General features: G+C 46.7%; 1 protein-coding gene across 4 annotated transcripts in view; it reads left to right on the top strand.

Annotated features, from left to right (window-relative positions):
* Nucleotides 1-16551, top strand: part of ADAMTS20 (ADAM metallopeptidase with thrombospondin type 1 motif 20) — a 174154-nt gene that overhangs the window by 110829 nt on the left and 46774 nt on the right. For all 4 annotated transcript variants that reach the window (XM_051850403.2, XM_051850406.2, XM_051850402.2 and 1 more), the window contains exon 28: nucleotides 12446-12613. In XM_051850403.2, the coding sequence (XP_051706363.1) occupies nucleotides 12446-12613 (168 nt within the window). The remainder of the gene's footprint in view (nucleotides 1-12445; nucleotides 12614-16551) is intronic.

The raw sequence follows: 16551 nt of genomic DNA, 5'->3' as shown, positions 1-16551 counted from the left end.
TGTCTCTCTCTGCTTGGGGGTGAGTAGGGTGGGCGGAGGGACTGAGGTTCTGAGAGGTTCGGAGCGGAAGCCCCTGGTGCTGTAACTGCAGCAAATGCGCCTGCCTCGCTGCTGCCGCCGGTGCCGGGCCTCCCCTGGTGCTGCAGGCTGCGGGAGCGCCCCTCCGCCCCACCCCCCCCACCTCCCCGCCCCCACCCCCCCACCTCCCCGCCCCTCCGCCCCCCCCCCCCCCCCCGCCCCTCCGCCGCCTTCATCCCCTCTGCGCCTCCCAAAGTTACTGAGACACTTTCCACCACTTTCCCTTGTGGGTTGAACAGAAAACTGAGGTGGGAGAGGAAATGCAAACCTGGGCCCCTCTACCATTTTTAACTAAAACTTCTTTTAAAAACCAGAATGTGTGCTTCGCCTCAGGAGGACACTAATGCAAAAAAAGTGTGCTGGATGTTTTTTTGTTAATCACTTTATTATCCTTTAAGTTTGGATTCAGACTTCTTTGCAAATTAACTTTAAAAACAAAGTCTGGAAGAAGCTGAAAGTTCTTAATACGGTTAGATACCATGCAATAGGATGAGATATGTCAGTGGTCAGGGTGTTTGAAACCCAACATTTCCCTAACTCTTCGAGCTGTGTACTCCAAGGATGTCTGTAATCGGTTAAAAGGGAAATTTTCAAACTCCATTGAATTTTTCTTAAAGATTATTTATTTATTTATTTGCAAGTCAGAGTTACAGAGAGAGGAGAGGCAGAGAGAGAGAGAGCGAGAGAGAGAGAGTCTTCCATCCGATGGTTCACTCCCCAGCTGGCTGCAATGGCCAGAGCTGTGCAGATCCAAAGCCAGGAGCTTCTTCCAGGTCTCCTACATGGGGGCAGGGGCCCATGGACTTGGCCCATCTTCTACTGCTTTCCCAGGCTATGCATAGCAGAGAGCTGGGTCAGAAGAGGAACAGCCAGGACTAGAACCGGTACCCATATGGAATGCCAGCACTTGAGGCCAGGGCGTTAACCCACTGCGCCACAGCGCCTGCCCCAAACTCCATTGAATTTTAAAACCCGAAGTAGGCTCTTTGAGGAGACTCTGAGCTGGTCCCTGTTGCTGGGTTGGGTCCCCGCTCTGTGCTGCACATGCGTAGTTAACTGCACAGTAGCTGCTCTCTTTTACAGCCACACTTTGCCCTCTTCAGCGGAGGGGTAGCCCACTCTACTGGACTCTCACGACGTCCACCATTTTAGGGTTTGGCCTCTCTAGGAATTGAGAAGCTGAATTTAAAATTGACTTTCTCCCTTACAGGGAATGCCCTGAATTATAAAGCAGTTGTACAAAACGCTATTTAAAACTTGACTACAGTAGCCCGGCGCCGCGGCTCACTAGGCTAATCCTCCACCTGTGGCGCCAGCACCCCGGGGTTCTAGTCCCGGTCGGGGCGCCGGATTCTGTCCCGGTTGCCCCTCTTCCAGGCCAGCTCTCTGCTGTGGCCCGGGAGTGCAGCGGAGGATGGCCCAAGTGCTTGGGCCCTGCACCCCATGGGAGACCAGGAGAAGTACCTGGCTCCTGCCATCGGATCAGTGTGGTGTGCCGGCCATAGCGCGCCAGCCGTGGCAGCCATTGGAGGTTGAACCAACAGCAAAGGAAGACCATTCTCTCTCTCTCTCTCACTGTCCACTCTGCCTGTCAAAAAAAAAAAAAACAAAAAAAAACAAAAAACAAACTTGACTACAGTAGATTTTTTGCTTAGATATAGAGGATTACTGACTTCGTGAAGAATTAGAAAACCACGTTTTTTTCGGGGTTTTGTTGTAGCCTCTGCATTTTATTGAGAGAGTGATAGGCTTCTGTGTGTTGTTTCCTGGAATATGTCATTTCTGGTTGGTTCTGACCGGGAATGCTGTCACTGGATATGTCATTTCTGGTCGGTTCTGACCGGGAATGCTGTCACTGAATGTGTCATTTCTGGTCGGTTCTGACCGGGAATGCTGTCATTGGCCTGGTTCATGCGTTGTTTCATACCCTGATCTTACTTCCTAAGTGCTCTAAAGACTTGAACATAAAACTTCTGCAGGTGGTTATGGTCAGGATTTTTCCTTAAAGGTGTTTAATGTGTGCTACAGAAGCATGTGCAGTCTTGAGAAAAGATGCAAACAAGCTAAACAAGAGATGTTCCGGCACTGAAGAGTTCTCTGATGATTCCGGAGTTGTTGCTCAGCACTAGGGCGCACACAGCAGTCCTCCCAGCAGCGTGTGCGTGCTCACCTGGGAACCCTTGTCTGTGTCCACGTGTGCGGTGCTGCCAACACAGAAGGCTTGTCTGATGGGAGTGACTGCCAGTCCTAGTGAGAAGGTGGATTTGCATTTCTGTGAGCCCTTTTGTGACTTGTTTTCCTTGTGGTCTGGACACGTGGGCAGTCCCTGGCGTGTGATGAGCAGCAGGGTGGACCTCATGCCCAGCCACGTGGCCGTGCACTTGCACGTGGCCCACGCATTTCTTGAGCACCTTGTTGTCAGGAAGCAGAGAGTTCCTGTGAGACCCAGGAAGTAAGCACAAATGTTCTTCGTTGATCACTGCCTAGCTTCTGAAGGACTATGCTTTGAAAAAACAAGATTCCAGACATCTGGCCTGCCGCTTGGCCTGTTGGTTAAGATGTCTGCGTCTTGCACTGGGCTGCCTGGGTTCAGCACCTGGCCCTGTTCCCTCTCCTAACTTCCTGCTGGTGACGACTCTGGGAGGCGGTGAAGGCTCAGATAACAGGGTCCTTTCCCCCCATGGAGACCTGGATTGGGTTCCCAGCTCCTGGCTTCAGTGTTTTTTTTTTTTTTGTTATTATTATTATTATTATTTTGACAGGCAGAGTGGATAGTGTGAGAGAGAAACAGAGAGAAAGGTCTTCCTTTGCCATTGGTTCACCCCACAATGGCCACTGAGGCTGGCGCACCGCGCTGATCCGATGGCAGGAGCCAGGTGCTTCTCCTGGTCTCCCATGGGGTGCAGGGCCCAAGCACTTGGGCCATCCTCCACTGCACTCCCGGGCCACAGCAGAGAGCTGGCCTGGAAGAGGGGCAACCGGGACAGAATCCGGCGCCCCGACCGGGACTAGAACCCCGTGTGCCGGTGCCGCTAGGTGGAGGATTAGCCTAGTGAGCCGTGGCGCCAGCTCTGGCTTCATTTCTGGCCCCACTCCAGTCATTGTACTCATTTGGGGAGTGAACCAATAGATAGCATTCCTCCCTCCCTCCCTCCCTCTGTGTGTGTGTGTGTGTGTGTGTGTCTCCCCTGCTTCTTAAAGAATTTGTTTTACAAATAATAACATCAGAAAACAATGGCTGAGGGAGACTATCCCTGAAATAGTTCTTAGATAAAAGGTATAATATTGAAAAAATTTTACAATTATATTAACACATTTTGAAATATTCTATATTTTTAAAAACATTTTTTAAATATTTATCTGAAAGGTAGAGTTACAGAAAGGCAGAGATGGGGGTGGGTGGGGGGTCTTCCAATCACTGTTTTACTCCCCAAATGGCCATAATGGCCAGAGCTGGGCCGATCTGAAACAGGAGCCAGGAACTTCTTCCAGGTCTTCCATGTGGGTGCAGGGGCCCAAGCACATGGGCCGCCTTCTGCTTTTCCAGGCCATAGCAGAGAGCTAGAATGGAAGAGGAACAGCTGGGATTCAGACCTGCACCCCTATGGGATGCCGACACTGCAGGTGGCAGCTTTACCCTCTATGCCACAGTGCCAGCCCCTAAGACTAGCTTTTTAATACAAAGTGATGACTGTAACTTTTAATACTTAGAGAAGTGTGGCTGATGTTTACATGATTAACACAGAAACAAAACAAATTCCTTCTTGCCAAGATGACACCATACAGTAGCAACTAGCATGGGCATTTGCTATTTGTCGCGGCAAGTCTAAGTAAAATAGACACAGTGGATAATGAACTCTTAGCTTTCATTTGATTTGCTGGTCTGTAGTCCAGATTGGTTTTTCCCTGCATAACCAACTACATGATCTTTTAGCTGGAATCACGGGTGGGTGTTACTGTGCAGGGGAACCACTAAATCTGAAATCTATGAAATCGGCCTGCGTGCCACCAGTGTAAGAGCCGCCCTTTGAGAGCAGCACTGGCCAGTGAGTTGATGCAGGAGCCCATGGTCGTGGGGCCAGGGGGTATTTCCTTCATCCAGAAGGAATGTAGAATGGTCCACGATGCATTTAGTTAGGAATCGGTGTTTCTGGTGCTTTCTGTTTTCCCTGATTCCCTATCATAAGAGTGTTTGGAGCCAATTTTACAGTCCGACTTTGGTCACAGGTGTGCTAGGCATGGGGAAGAAGACCACAGGGTGCTTGAAAGAAACCCACAGCCACACGTGGTCTGGTGTGACATCCTGTGCCAGAGGGGGAGGCTTTGCAGAGAGGATGAGACTTGAGCTCTGATGGGAACGTGCAGGGCTGCGGTGGACGGGGCTGTTGAGGTGGGAGGCAGCGGCACCTGCAGAGATGTCAGGAGGGGCCCAGTGCCAGAGCTGCACCGCAGTCCAGATTTTCCTAAATCAGCCTCGTTTCCATATTTGATTTCATCTAGCAATTTAAATTCCCAGAATTAAGTTAATCGACAAGACTGCCACAGTCAGTTCGTTTGTTGTTCTGTGGTATCCTTGTATATAAACACACACAAAGTCCACACTTCAGATATCAGTAGCAATGTCATGGTGTAATTTTGTATCAGTTTTCTCTAAGACAAGGATATATGTGCTCAAAAATTAGCTAAGGGGAAATAAATTCATGTCAACTCTGCATCTTGGAAAGGAAAGTAGCAGCCAAATAGAGCAGTCCGCGGGCTCTAGCACACTTCCAGGGCTTGCAAGCCGAGCCTCGTTCCCAGGGCCTCGATGCATCCTTCCAGACATTCCTCCCGCCTCATCTGCCAGTGGGTTTATGTAACGGTGTCACCTTGGAAGGGGACTGCATCCTTACCCACTGTTCCTTAACAGATCTGGGAAAATCTCAGGGCGAGTCTAAGACCATCACAATTAAGGAGCATATAAGGGATTTAAGAACATTTCTCTGACAAGAATACTACAGATTAACTTTACAGCAGTAATACAACCTCAGAGGGAAGCAGTGTGTCAGGGGTACAAAGTCGAGGGGATACAAGAAGGGGTTTCTGGGTACCGGCGGAAAGAGCTGCTATCTGGGAGCAGTTGTGCCCGATGGCTGTTGTGTGCGCTTCTCACATCTCGGAGCTGCCACCGGACAAGGAACTGGGCAGCGTTTCTCCCTTGTTTACTCTGTGGCTGCCTCCGTCCAATGCAAGAATTCTTTACGTAACGTATTCTCTCTTCACCTGGGCAGTTTCCACATGGAATTGACCAGACATGGTGAAGTAAGTGACTTCATCCTCAGATCTTGGAGAACAGAACTCTACAAGTCTGTCCAAAGCACAGTTTATTTTATTCTTGATCCTATAGTTTTCCTTTCTTAGCTAGAGGACTCTGAGCTTATTGACCAATACATGTGTTTAATTAAATTAATAATTTCTAATAAATTATGTTGATGTAGTTTCAATAATGAAATTGTCAGCACCCAAAATCGCCATTGGTGAGTCAGCTGGTGTTTGCCCCTCTGTGGGTGATCTGGGCAGTCCCACAGAAGGCTGGGTAGATAAAGTGTGGGGCGAAAAGAAACTGATGGATTGCTTAGCCCCAAGAGCCCCGAGCAGTGAATGAGCACTGTGTTTGCTGTAGCCATGAGGTTGAATTGATATGGTACTCATGGAAGTGATCAGTGCACGCAGGGGAGATCATCAGTGAGGTCTGGTGTCCTGTGAGTCCGTCACCTGAACAAAGAAGCAAGCGCATTGTGCCTTGATGGAACTAAGCTTATGCGATAAAAAGGAGCAGAATATAAGGTTTGGAGGGGCCGGCGCCATGGTGCAGTAGGTTAATCCTCTGCCTGTGGTGCCGGCATCCCATATGGGCGCTGGTTCTAGTCCCAGCTGCTGTACTTCCAGTCCAGCTCTCCGCTATGGCCTGGGAAAGCAGTAGAAGATGGCCCTAGTCCTTGGGCCCCTGCACCCACTTGGGAGACCCAGAGGAAGCTCCTGGCTCCTGGCTTTGGATCGGCGCAGCTCCGGCTGTTGTGGCCATTTGGGGAGTGAACCAACGAAAGGAAGACCTTTCTCTCTGTCTCTGCCTCTCACTTTCTGTAATAAATAAATAAAATCTTTAAAAAACATAAATAAAGTTTGGAATACAATTTGGTGGATCAGGAAAACAAGAAAGAGGGGCAGGTGTTCGACAGAGCAGTTAGGATGCGACTTGGGAAACTTACACCCCACGCTGGAGTGCCTGGGTTAGAGTTCCAGCTCCACTCCCAGTCCCAGCGTCCTGCTAACGCAGACCTCAGGAGGCACCCGGTGATGGCTCAAGTAGTTGGGTCCCTGCCGCCTATAGGGGAGACCTGAATTGAGTTCCTGGCTCCCAGCTTTGGCCTGGCCCTGCCCCAGCTTTTATGAGCATTTGGGGAGTGAACTAGTGGATAGTAGATCTTTTTTTTTTTTTTTTTGACAGGCAGAGTGGACAGTGAGAGAGAGAGACAGAGAGAAAAGTCTTCCTTTGCCGTTGGTTCACCCTCCAATGGCCGCCATGGCTGGCGCACTGCGGCTGGCGCACTGCGGCTGGCGCACTGTGACGATCCGAAGAGGAGCCAGGTACCTCTCCTGGTCTCCCATGGGTGCAGGGCCCAAGCACTTGGGCCATCCTCCACTGCCTTCCCGGGCCACAGCAGAGAGCTGGCCTGGAAGAGGGGCAACCGGGAAAGAATCTGGCGCCCCGACCGGGACTAGAACCCGGTGTGCTGGCGCCGCTAGGTGGAGGATTAGCCTAGTGAGCCGCGGCAGCAGCCAGATAGTAGATCTTACTCTGTTTCTCAAATAAATAGTTAACTTATTTAAAAAGAGGCAAAATGTAAGTTTTAGGGTGCCATTAAAGACAGTAGAGAGAGAGGAAAAAATCAATCCCAGTATGTTTAAACTTAGGTTGAATGATAACTCTTATGTTTATAAAAATTAAAAATATCCTGGGCCAGCGCCGTGGCTGACTTGGTTAATCCTCCACCTGCAGTGCCGACATCCCATATGGGCACCAGGTTCTAGTCCTGGTTGCTCCTCTTCCAGGCCAGCTCTCTGCTGTGGCCTAGGAGTGCAGTGGAGGATGGCCCAAGTGCCTGGGCCCTTCACCCGCATGGGAGACCAGGAGGAAGCACCTTGCTCCTGGCTTCGGATCAGCGTAGCTCCGGCTGTAGTGGCCATTTGAGGAGTGAACCAAAGGAAGGAAGATCTTTCTGTCTGTCTCTCTCTCTCTCACTGTCAGTAACTCTACCTGTCAAATAAAAAATATCCTTACATAAAACGTAAAATAAGTTGATGAAAAGGTTTACATCAAAATTATATTTAATAGTTGAGACTACTAGCAATCTAGAGTGGGCTAATAAATTAAAATGACAAAGAAGAGAGAGAATCAAAGATGACCTGAGCTATCATCAGAACAGGTGGCTCCTCAATGTTGAGAACCTTAACTTGGACAGTTAGAGTTTGCATCACACTCCCTGATGCTGCTCAATGAGGAAATAGGTCGCTAAGTTCCAAAGTTGAATCTTGAATTTAATCTTTCTCCCCTTATGTTACATAGTTGCAAATGAATTGGTGATTTTTATCAGAAGTATCAACAGTGTACTGTGTATTCAGTGAGTGAGTCTGGGAATTGTGCAAAACAGACACACACAGTTAGTATCTAGATAAGGTGTGCCAGACAAGGACATAAGACTACTCAGCTTTCTCCATCAACAACCTCCCTCTGCACAGATGAGTTTAATATCACCCTTGAGTACTTACCTAATATCCAGGATGAAATGGCTAATTTCCATGAACTTCTTAAGTCTGTCCTGTCTCTGTCATTTTAAAGGTATTTAGTGTGTTGTACTGTTTTTGCTTTTATGATCTTCAGCGGGTTTAATATGATTTAAGATCCGTCCATTCACAGATGGTAAGGTGTACACTTTTCATGCGTGTCATATTTGCACATTTAAGAGTGTAGTGGTGCTCCACAACCTGTCTCTCCTCCCACCCATGCTGCCATCCTGTCCCCACCTTCCTTCCTTATTTTTTCTTTCAATTTTACAGTGATATGCATTCAGTTTTCTTTAAAATCACAAGTTTAGCTGTCTACTAAATAAAGAATTTGACAAGTAGTTAAGTAGAAAAACCACTGTTTCTTGAATATAGACAAGGCATGTAAACAATAATCAACTTTCAAGACAATGGCTTTCACTCATAGACATTACTTTTTCGTAATCTGTATATTAGTTACCACAAATCAGGAAAAACTTGTTATTTGTCTTTTTGGTACTGGATTATTTCACTAAGCATAATAGTTTCTAGTTGCATCCATTTTGTTACAAAAGACAAGGTTTCATTCTTTTTTACGGCTAAGTGGTTTTCCATATTCTATGTATAACATACTTTGTTTATCCAGTCATCAGTTAACAAACAACTGGGTTGAGTCCATATCTTAGTTATTGTGAATTAAGCTGCTTAATAAACATGGGGTACAGGTAACTTTTTCTTACACTGATTTCATTTCATTTGGGTAAATTCCCAGGAGTGGGATGGGTGGGTCATATGGTAGCTCTGTTTTCAGATTTCTAAGGAATTTCCATACTGTCTTCCTTAATGGTTATATGAATTTACATTCCCACTAACAGGGCATTGGGGTATCTTTTTCTCCACATCCTCACCAGTATTTGTTGTTTTATGATTTTTGAATGATAGCCTTTCTGACTGGAGTGAGGGAGACCTCTTTGTGGATTTTATTTGCATCTCACTGGTGACTAATCATCCTGAGTGTTTTTTTCATGTGTCTATTGGCCATTTGAATTTCATCCTTGAAAAAGGTCTGTTCGTGTCTTTTGCCCATTTCTTAACTGGATTGCTGGTTGTGTTGTTGTTGAGTTTCTTGAGCTTTTTAAGGGTCCTGGGCATATTCATCCTTTGTTGGTTGCATAGTTCACAAATATTTTCTCCTGTTCTGTCAGTTGCCTCCTCTCTGCTAAGTGTTTCGTTTGCAGTGCACAAGTTTCTTAGCTTATTGCAATCTCATTTGCCTATTTTTCTTTCATTGCCTGTGCTTCTGGGGCCTTTTCCAAGAAGATTTTACCTATGCCAATGCCTTACAGAGTCTCCTCGATGTTTTCCTTTAGTAATTTGATGGTGTCACTTCATAGATTTAGATCATTGATCCACTGTGAGTTTATATCTGTATAGGGTATATTAGGTATCTTGTTTCATAGTTCTGCATTCTTAGATGCAATTTTCCTGGCACCAATTGTTGAAGAGATGCCCTCACTCCAGGGATTGCTTTTACCTCCTTTGTTGAAGATTCGTTGGTTGTAGATGTGTGGATTGATTTCTGGGGATTCTATTCTGTTCCATTGGTCCACATATCTATTTTTGTGCCAGTACCAGGTTGTTTTGATTGTAACTGCCCTGCTGTATGTCTCAAAGTTTGGTATTGTGATGCCTCTAGCTTTGTTTTTGTTGATAAGGATTGCTTTAGCTATCTGGGGTCTCTTGTGTTTCCATATAAATTTTAGCATCATTTTTTCTAGGTCTGAGAAGAATGTCATTGGTTTTTGATTGGGATTGCATTTAATCTGTAAAGTGCTTTGGGTAGTATGGATATTTTGATACTATTAATTCTTCCAGTTCATGAATATGGAAGGTTTTTTCCATTTTTTCATGTCTTCTTCTATTTCTTTAATATTTTATAATTTTCATTGTAGAGCTCTTTCATATCCTTGATTAAATTTTTCCAAAGTGTTTAATTTTTTGTAGCTATTTTGAATGGTACAGATTTTACAAGTTCTTTCTCAGTCTTTCTCATTGTTTGTGTATACAAAGGCTGTTGATTTTTGTGTGTTTGTTATATCCTGCAACTTCACCAAACTGTCTGAGGAGCTCCAGTAGTCTCTGTGGAGTCTTCTGGTCTCCCTACATAGAGAATCATGTCATCTGCCAGCAGGGATAGCGTGACTCGTTCCTTTCCCGTTTGTATCCCTTTGATTTTTTTTTCTTCCCTAGTGACTCTGGCTAAAAATTCCAGACCTATACTGAATAGTAATGATGAAAGCGGCATCCTTGTCTTGTTCCAGATATTAATGGAAATGCTTCCAACTTTTCCCCATTCAATATGATGCTGGCTGTGGGTTTGTCATACATTGCCTTGATCCTGTTGAGGAGTGATCCTTCTATGCCCAATTTACTTAAGGTGTTTTTCATGAAAGGATATTCTGTTTTATCAAATGTTTTTCAGCATCTGTTGAGATATTCATATGGTTTTTATTCTTCAATTTGTTAATATGATGCATCACATTTATTGATTTGTGTGTGTTGAACCATCTCTCTACACCAGGTATAAATCCCATTTGGTCGGGGTAAATGATCTTTCTTTTGTTGGATTCAACATGCTGGTATTTTCTGAGGATTTTTGTGTCTGTGTTCATTAGGGATATTGGTTTATAGTTCTTTTTCTCTGTTGTATCTTTTTGTGGTTTTGGGATTCAGGTGATGCTGGCCTCATAGAAGCTCTTTGGCATGATTCCCTCCCTTTCATTTATTTTGAATCGTTTGAAAAGAATTGGAATTAGTTCTCCTTTAAGGGTTTGGTAGAATTCAGCAGTGAAGGCGTCTGGTCCTGGGCTTTTCTTTCATAGGCAGTGTGTCATCCAGGTTAGGAGCACTTTGAAGACAGGCAAGGGCAAAGCAAGAGGCAGTGTTTAATGACTATTCAAGATAATTATTTCTTTTAAAAAGGGACTAAACCTGGAGAGTAATGAATACTTCCTTTGTGCAAAAGTCATAATTTGAAAGTTGAAAAAATACACCTATAAGAAGTCTTTCATGTGTGAACGTGTGTGTAGTTGGCACACTCCTATAAGGTATGCTTGATGCTTGTGTTTTTGTGTACAATGTGTTGTACTCTTCAGAAAATTAACAGTGAAGAAAAGGAAGAGATAGGGCACTGCCCACAGCAAGTGGCCAGGAAAAGCAGAGCTTAAAGGTGGATCTGTACCCACAGGAGGTGGGATTGCTGTCTTAGTGCAGTGTATACGGATCCAGCAGAGGCCTCACGGTGCCAGGCACATTCTAACTGGCATGGAAAGTGGGGTTGGGGAACATCTAGGGTATGATAGCAGTGATTCTTCATCAAGGCACTGAGTTAGTTACCTACACATACTGGATATGGCATTAATACAAAAAGGTAATTTTTTAAAAAGTTTAGGGTATTTTAAGTGTCTAATAATCTGTTACTCTAATACCCTAATTGTGTCTAATACAGTGTGCATAAAATTCATAGTATACAAGCCTAATGTGGTATTCCTGGAACTCATTGTAAATGAAACCATAGATCAGCAGCTGCCTCGCAGGAGTGACAGGAGTTGCCTGGAACCCGTGTCTTCTCGGGTGGCTGGACCCTGGCACGTGACATTGTCATCCCTGTCACTGTAGGAAGGAAGGTGGTAGAAGTGGAAGTGAGTTTATGGAAGTACTCCATGTGTAGTGAGACTGGAGTAGACGTTCAGTGTTCTTTCTCATGTTCATCTTTGTGACACCCATGAGATGGGTGTTACGACCCTGTTTTGTAAGTGGAGAAGCCGAGGCATGGACAGGTGCTGAAATGCCTCAGGTTCCCCAGCTGCGGCTGACAGTACCAGCACTGGGTGCCAGAGCCCATGCTCTTTCCACTGCACTGCGCTGGCCTCGCTCAAAAAATGACAGCTGTCTCAAAGATGAGATGAAACGATTGTTTTCCCTATATTTTAAAGGTATGGTGTACTTTTTTTTTTTAAAGCTAAATATATCGGAAGGCTAACAGTAGAGTCATACAATTTCCAGACTGATTTAAGAGAACAAGATTAAGCTGAATTTCATTTCAAAAAATAAAATTTTCTGTTTCTTGCCTTAAGAGATCATTGCATTTTTAAACATTATAAACATACTTTGAGTCTGGAAAAGTGTATGGGCTGGAAAGAGATGGGGTGACTGTCCTTATAAACTTGAAAGCAAGTGATACTGTATTGTGCTTGGTGAAAGGGGTTAGCAGGAGCCAGTCTTCCACTGTACGAGAGCTGAAGAGTCTTTGCACCAGTGGCGTGTCGGGGAGGTTGCAGACAATTGGTATCTTTTTGCAGAATGAATGAACATCTTCCGAGGTGAGCATCCGTGGTATGGTCCGGGGCAGGTGGCACATTCCAGGTTCTCTCTACTTTGAAATACCAGAGCATATCTTCATAAAATACCCAAGCCATGATGTTTTTGTTTCATTTTATGCTTCTTGAAGATAAACTTCAATGCCAGGAAAAAAGGAACCAAATGCATATGTATTTTTTTCCAGTGCTCAGCTTCCTGTGGGAAAGGTATAAAGCACCGTGATGTGCTTTGCGTTCACCAGTTCCAAGGGAAAGTGGGAGAAAAATACTGCAGTCACCTGCCCAAACCTCGAACCCACAAAGCCTGCAGGTCTCCTAGATGCCCTTCATGGAAAGCCAATAGGTGGAAGGAGGTATGTAGTGCATTTCACAGGTACGGGGTGATTTTTGCATTTCCATAGAAAATCTTAATTTGCTCATCGTGTTTTTGATCACCTTGGGAGTTTTACTTGTTTAAAATATACTTTAGCCTGTTTTCACTTTTTTGTACTGTGTTCAAAGTTGCAAATCTACAGAATTAACACATTTCCTAAGTTTCTAGTTTACCCATAAAGTAGTTGTTTGGTTTTGTGTGTGTGTAAATTTTATGAGAAAGTCCATTGCTGAGTGCTAGGAGGGCTGGCAGTCATGATACTGTTGTTGTAAGGTATGTGTGACGATGCCTCTTCTACTGCCTTATTTCACTGCTGAAATCTTGGACTGAGCTATGGCTGAGTCCTGGGGAATGGACTGTGGGCCTGAGGCTGAGAGTGAGGGCGATGTCCAAGCCAGGCAGTCTCAGCAGGGCTAAGGCATGGAGCACAAAGACGAAGTGAAAATGAAACTGGTGAACAAATGAGAACTCGCCACAGAAGGGTGATGGACACCTGCCCTGGTATGCTCTTGGAAGGGAGCTCAGGGCTGCCCTGTGGGGGGCCGGCAGATGCTAGAGGCCCTCGCTAAAACAGCAGCTTGGTTAACAGAGAGCAGGCCAGCCCGTCAGTGCAGTGAGAAGTGGAAACTGGAGTCATTTCCTAAGGCCTGATGTCCTCGGGGCTGGGCTCTCAACACAGGACCACAGGACCTGTGTTAAAGAGGCTGCCCCCAAAGGGGAAAGGTGGCTGGACCTGTCTGACCCACCAGATGTTGAAGTCATGGCTCCTGTGCCACGAGAGAGAGAGGGGTCTAGAGCTAGAGTCAGTGGGTCCCCTACCTAAGGCATTATCAGTCACTCTGGGCTCAGCACAAGGCCCCGCCCTGCATCGCTCATCACTGATACGGAGTAAACAGCTCCCAAACTGATCGTCAGGCTCAAAGTCAAGGTTCTTGGTTGGAGAGTCAGCCTCCGCCAGGTTTGAGGGTCCTGAGATTCAAGGCTAATATTTGACCAGGACCTACCACATCTCTGGTTTTCACCCACAAAACAGAGGCCACCAGGGGCCTTTGCCTCTGCATTAAGTTTTGATCAAGTAAATAAATTATTTTTCAAGCTTTAGCGGAGGCCATGATCTAAAGATCTCATTGGCCTGCCGTGTGGAGAGAACATCTTTAACACAAAGCTGTTGCTCAAGGAGACACTGGACCCACCCAGCTCCATTTCCTTTGCCCCATAGCTTGTCACTCAGCAGTTTCTCTCAGTTCTCCTACATAGCTCTTTAATCCAACCAAAAAAAAATTACTTACTTACTTGGAAATGCAGAGTCACAGAGAAAGGGAGAGAGACAGAGATCTTTCATCTGTTCACTCATTTCCCAAGTGGCCCCAGCATCTGGGGCTGGGCCAGGCTGAAGCCAGCAGCCTGGACCTTCATTCAGGTCTTAGCAGGGAGCTGAACAGGAAGTGGAGGAGCCGGGACTTGAACCAGCACCCATATAGGATGCCAGCATTGTAGGCAGCCACTGTGCCACAACAATGATCTTGTAAGTAGCTCTTGAATCTCCATTGCAGCCACACAATATAGTTCAAGAGTTCATCATGGTCTGTCCCCGGGCCTACAATGGCCTCCCTGTGTATGGCATGGCCACTATTTCTTGGCATAGAGTGCAAGCCCTAAAAGAACTCAATGTCTTCCACCACTCGGTATTGTCTCTAAGGGGTAGGTCTAAGCCCTCACCCATCCCAACTGTTTCAGAGTCATCTCAGGCCACCCTCTTTTCCTCCAGACTAGTTGGAGGCATTGCTATAGAATCCCAAAACCTAGGTCCACTTGCCTGATGCACAGAAAGCCAATCACTGACATCAGAGTGGTGGAAGGAAGTAGGTGTGTGCAAAGCACAGAGCAAGGAGCCAGGCAGCCATCGCTTGGTTCCTGGCATCCCCATGGGGTTAGAGCTGAAGATTCTTACAGATTGAAATTGGGCCTGAGAGCTGCATGACCAGCTCCTGTCCAAGTTCCTGGCTGGTCAGTGGTGCTCGTGGCCTTCCTTTGATTGGTCAGTGAGTTTTGATGATGGCTGGGTGGGCTTCAGTTGGTCTGAGGGATTACAGGCAGGTGGTAGTTAGATTCTGCCCCAGACCTGGAATTTTCCTGAGCAAAACGCCCCTGGACAATGCTGGCCATCCAAGTTTTATCTGTTGGAAAAACAGATGAAGGCTTGAGCCTTGTAGGGCCAGTCATATGCTACCTGGATTCAGCGAATTCTTGTGATCGGTGGTTAAACCTGCGGGACAGACCAGGACGCCTACATTAAGGACTTTAATATAGGAGTTCAGGCCTCTCTAGGAGACCCTGGGTGTCTTTTTGACAAAGCACGCACTTCGTAGGACTTGGAAGAGCATGAGGCAGTTGCAGGACTCAGTATCTTTCAAGCTGTTAAACTGGTTCTGCTGCGGCTTTGCTTGCTGTGGGGCACTGTTTTCGCTAGTCCAAGGTGTGGCAGAGTAGCGCAATGTAGCTTCTCCAAGAGCGTGAAACCCTGGAAAGGCCTGAGGTCGCTGATCCACCCCGTGTGCAGCAGGAAGCTCCCGAGTCCCCGGGGCCACCGCTTCACCCGTGGCCACTGAGGACTCGGCGGCTGCAGCTCCTGGCTGTATTCAGGAGGGGGAATCTCACCCCTGACGTCCAGCCCCACACCAGCGAACCTGTCATCAGTGCTAGCAGACGGCCGTGGCTCATCATGGACGTGAAATTATGCAAGATCCACCCACAGCACGTGCTGCTGGGGGCTCCCAGAGGCCGATGTGAGTATTCAAGGCGATGAAAGACACGGACGCCTTTGTCCGGAGTCCACTTTCCGCCCTCTACTGCCTCTCCTTGTCATAGAAGCTTGCGTCATTCACCCACACAGACAGCAAGTCCCGGGCAGAAACAAATGCCCACTTGTGCTGCGTTGGCTTGGGGTGCGTTCTGTGAAAAGCGCCCATGTGAGGGAACAATCGCAGGCTGTCGCTGCACTGCAGATGGTCAGGAGGCCGCAGAGTGCAGTTTCCGAGGTCGTTACTGGACCCTCAGGGGGTGCTGCTTTACAGTGTTGGCTTAGCGGCACCACTCGCTGTGACAGCTTTTCACGCGATTGCTGTTTACCTGGGGCCTCCAGTGAGGAGAATCCTTCCGTACGGGGACCCCAGGCGTGCTCCTTTGAATTCTGCAGGACACCCTTCCTTCGGTAGTGGGCCTTTTTTTTTTCCCTTTTTAATGAAAGCATTTAGCAGTCACCTTAATGAAGGCTGCTAGACAGGAACTAAGACTGCTGTCCAAGGCCATTTGTCTTCTGTACCCAGATGTAGCTCTTTAAAGGCGAATTAAATCCTTGAGTCATTCAAAAAGAAAAAAACCCTACTCCCCACCCTCCAATTTCCTGGAGGCGGGAGAGGCCTTTTTCTCTTATCTGCCTGGGATTCAGCTTCGCTTGGAAGCCCACCTTTCTAAGGCTCCTGTGACGCCAGCTCCGGGCTGTCTCAGGTCCCTTCTTGGTGGGGAGGTGCTGTCCCAGGGCAGGCTGTGCTCAAGAAGAGGGACGGCTCTGAACTCAGCTCCCTTGAGGCAGGCACACTTGCTGGACAGCTTGGAAAGAGTTCTGGAGAATCTCCTTCAACCCTGTTCGACCTAGCACCAGGTGAAATTGGCCACTGGCTTGGGCCCCTTCTCTGAGACATTTTATTTTTCATATTTTAAGATCAGAGCTAGGACAACACTCCCAGATCCCACAGATCGAGTGCCCAGTGCCCCCTCCCAAGGTCTCTAACTTGAATTTTAAAAATTGCAATGATATGCTCGATGCCAGATGTCCAAGTGATTTTATGTTTCTGAGATTCCAAACTTTCTGTATTTCCAAAATACATGTATTTCAAAAATACATAGTTCTATATTTTC

Source organism: Oryctolagus cuniculus, chromosome 9 (assembly GCF_964237555.1).
Source record: "Oryctolagus cuniculus chromosome 9, mOryCun1.1, whole genome shotgun sequence".
Lineage (NCBI taxonomy): Eukaryota > Metazoa > Chordata > Mammalia > Lagomorpha > Leporidae > Oryctolagus > Oryctolagus cuniculus.
This window is presented reverse-complemented; position numbering and strand designations above follow the sequence as displayed.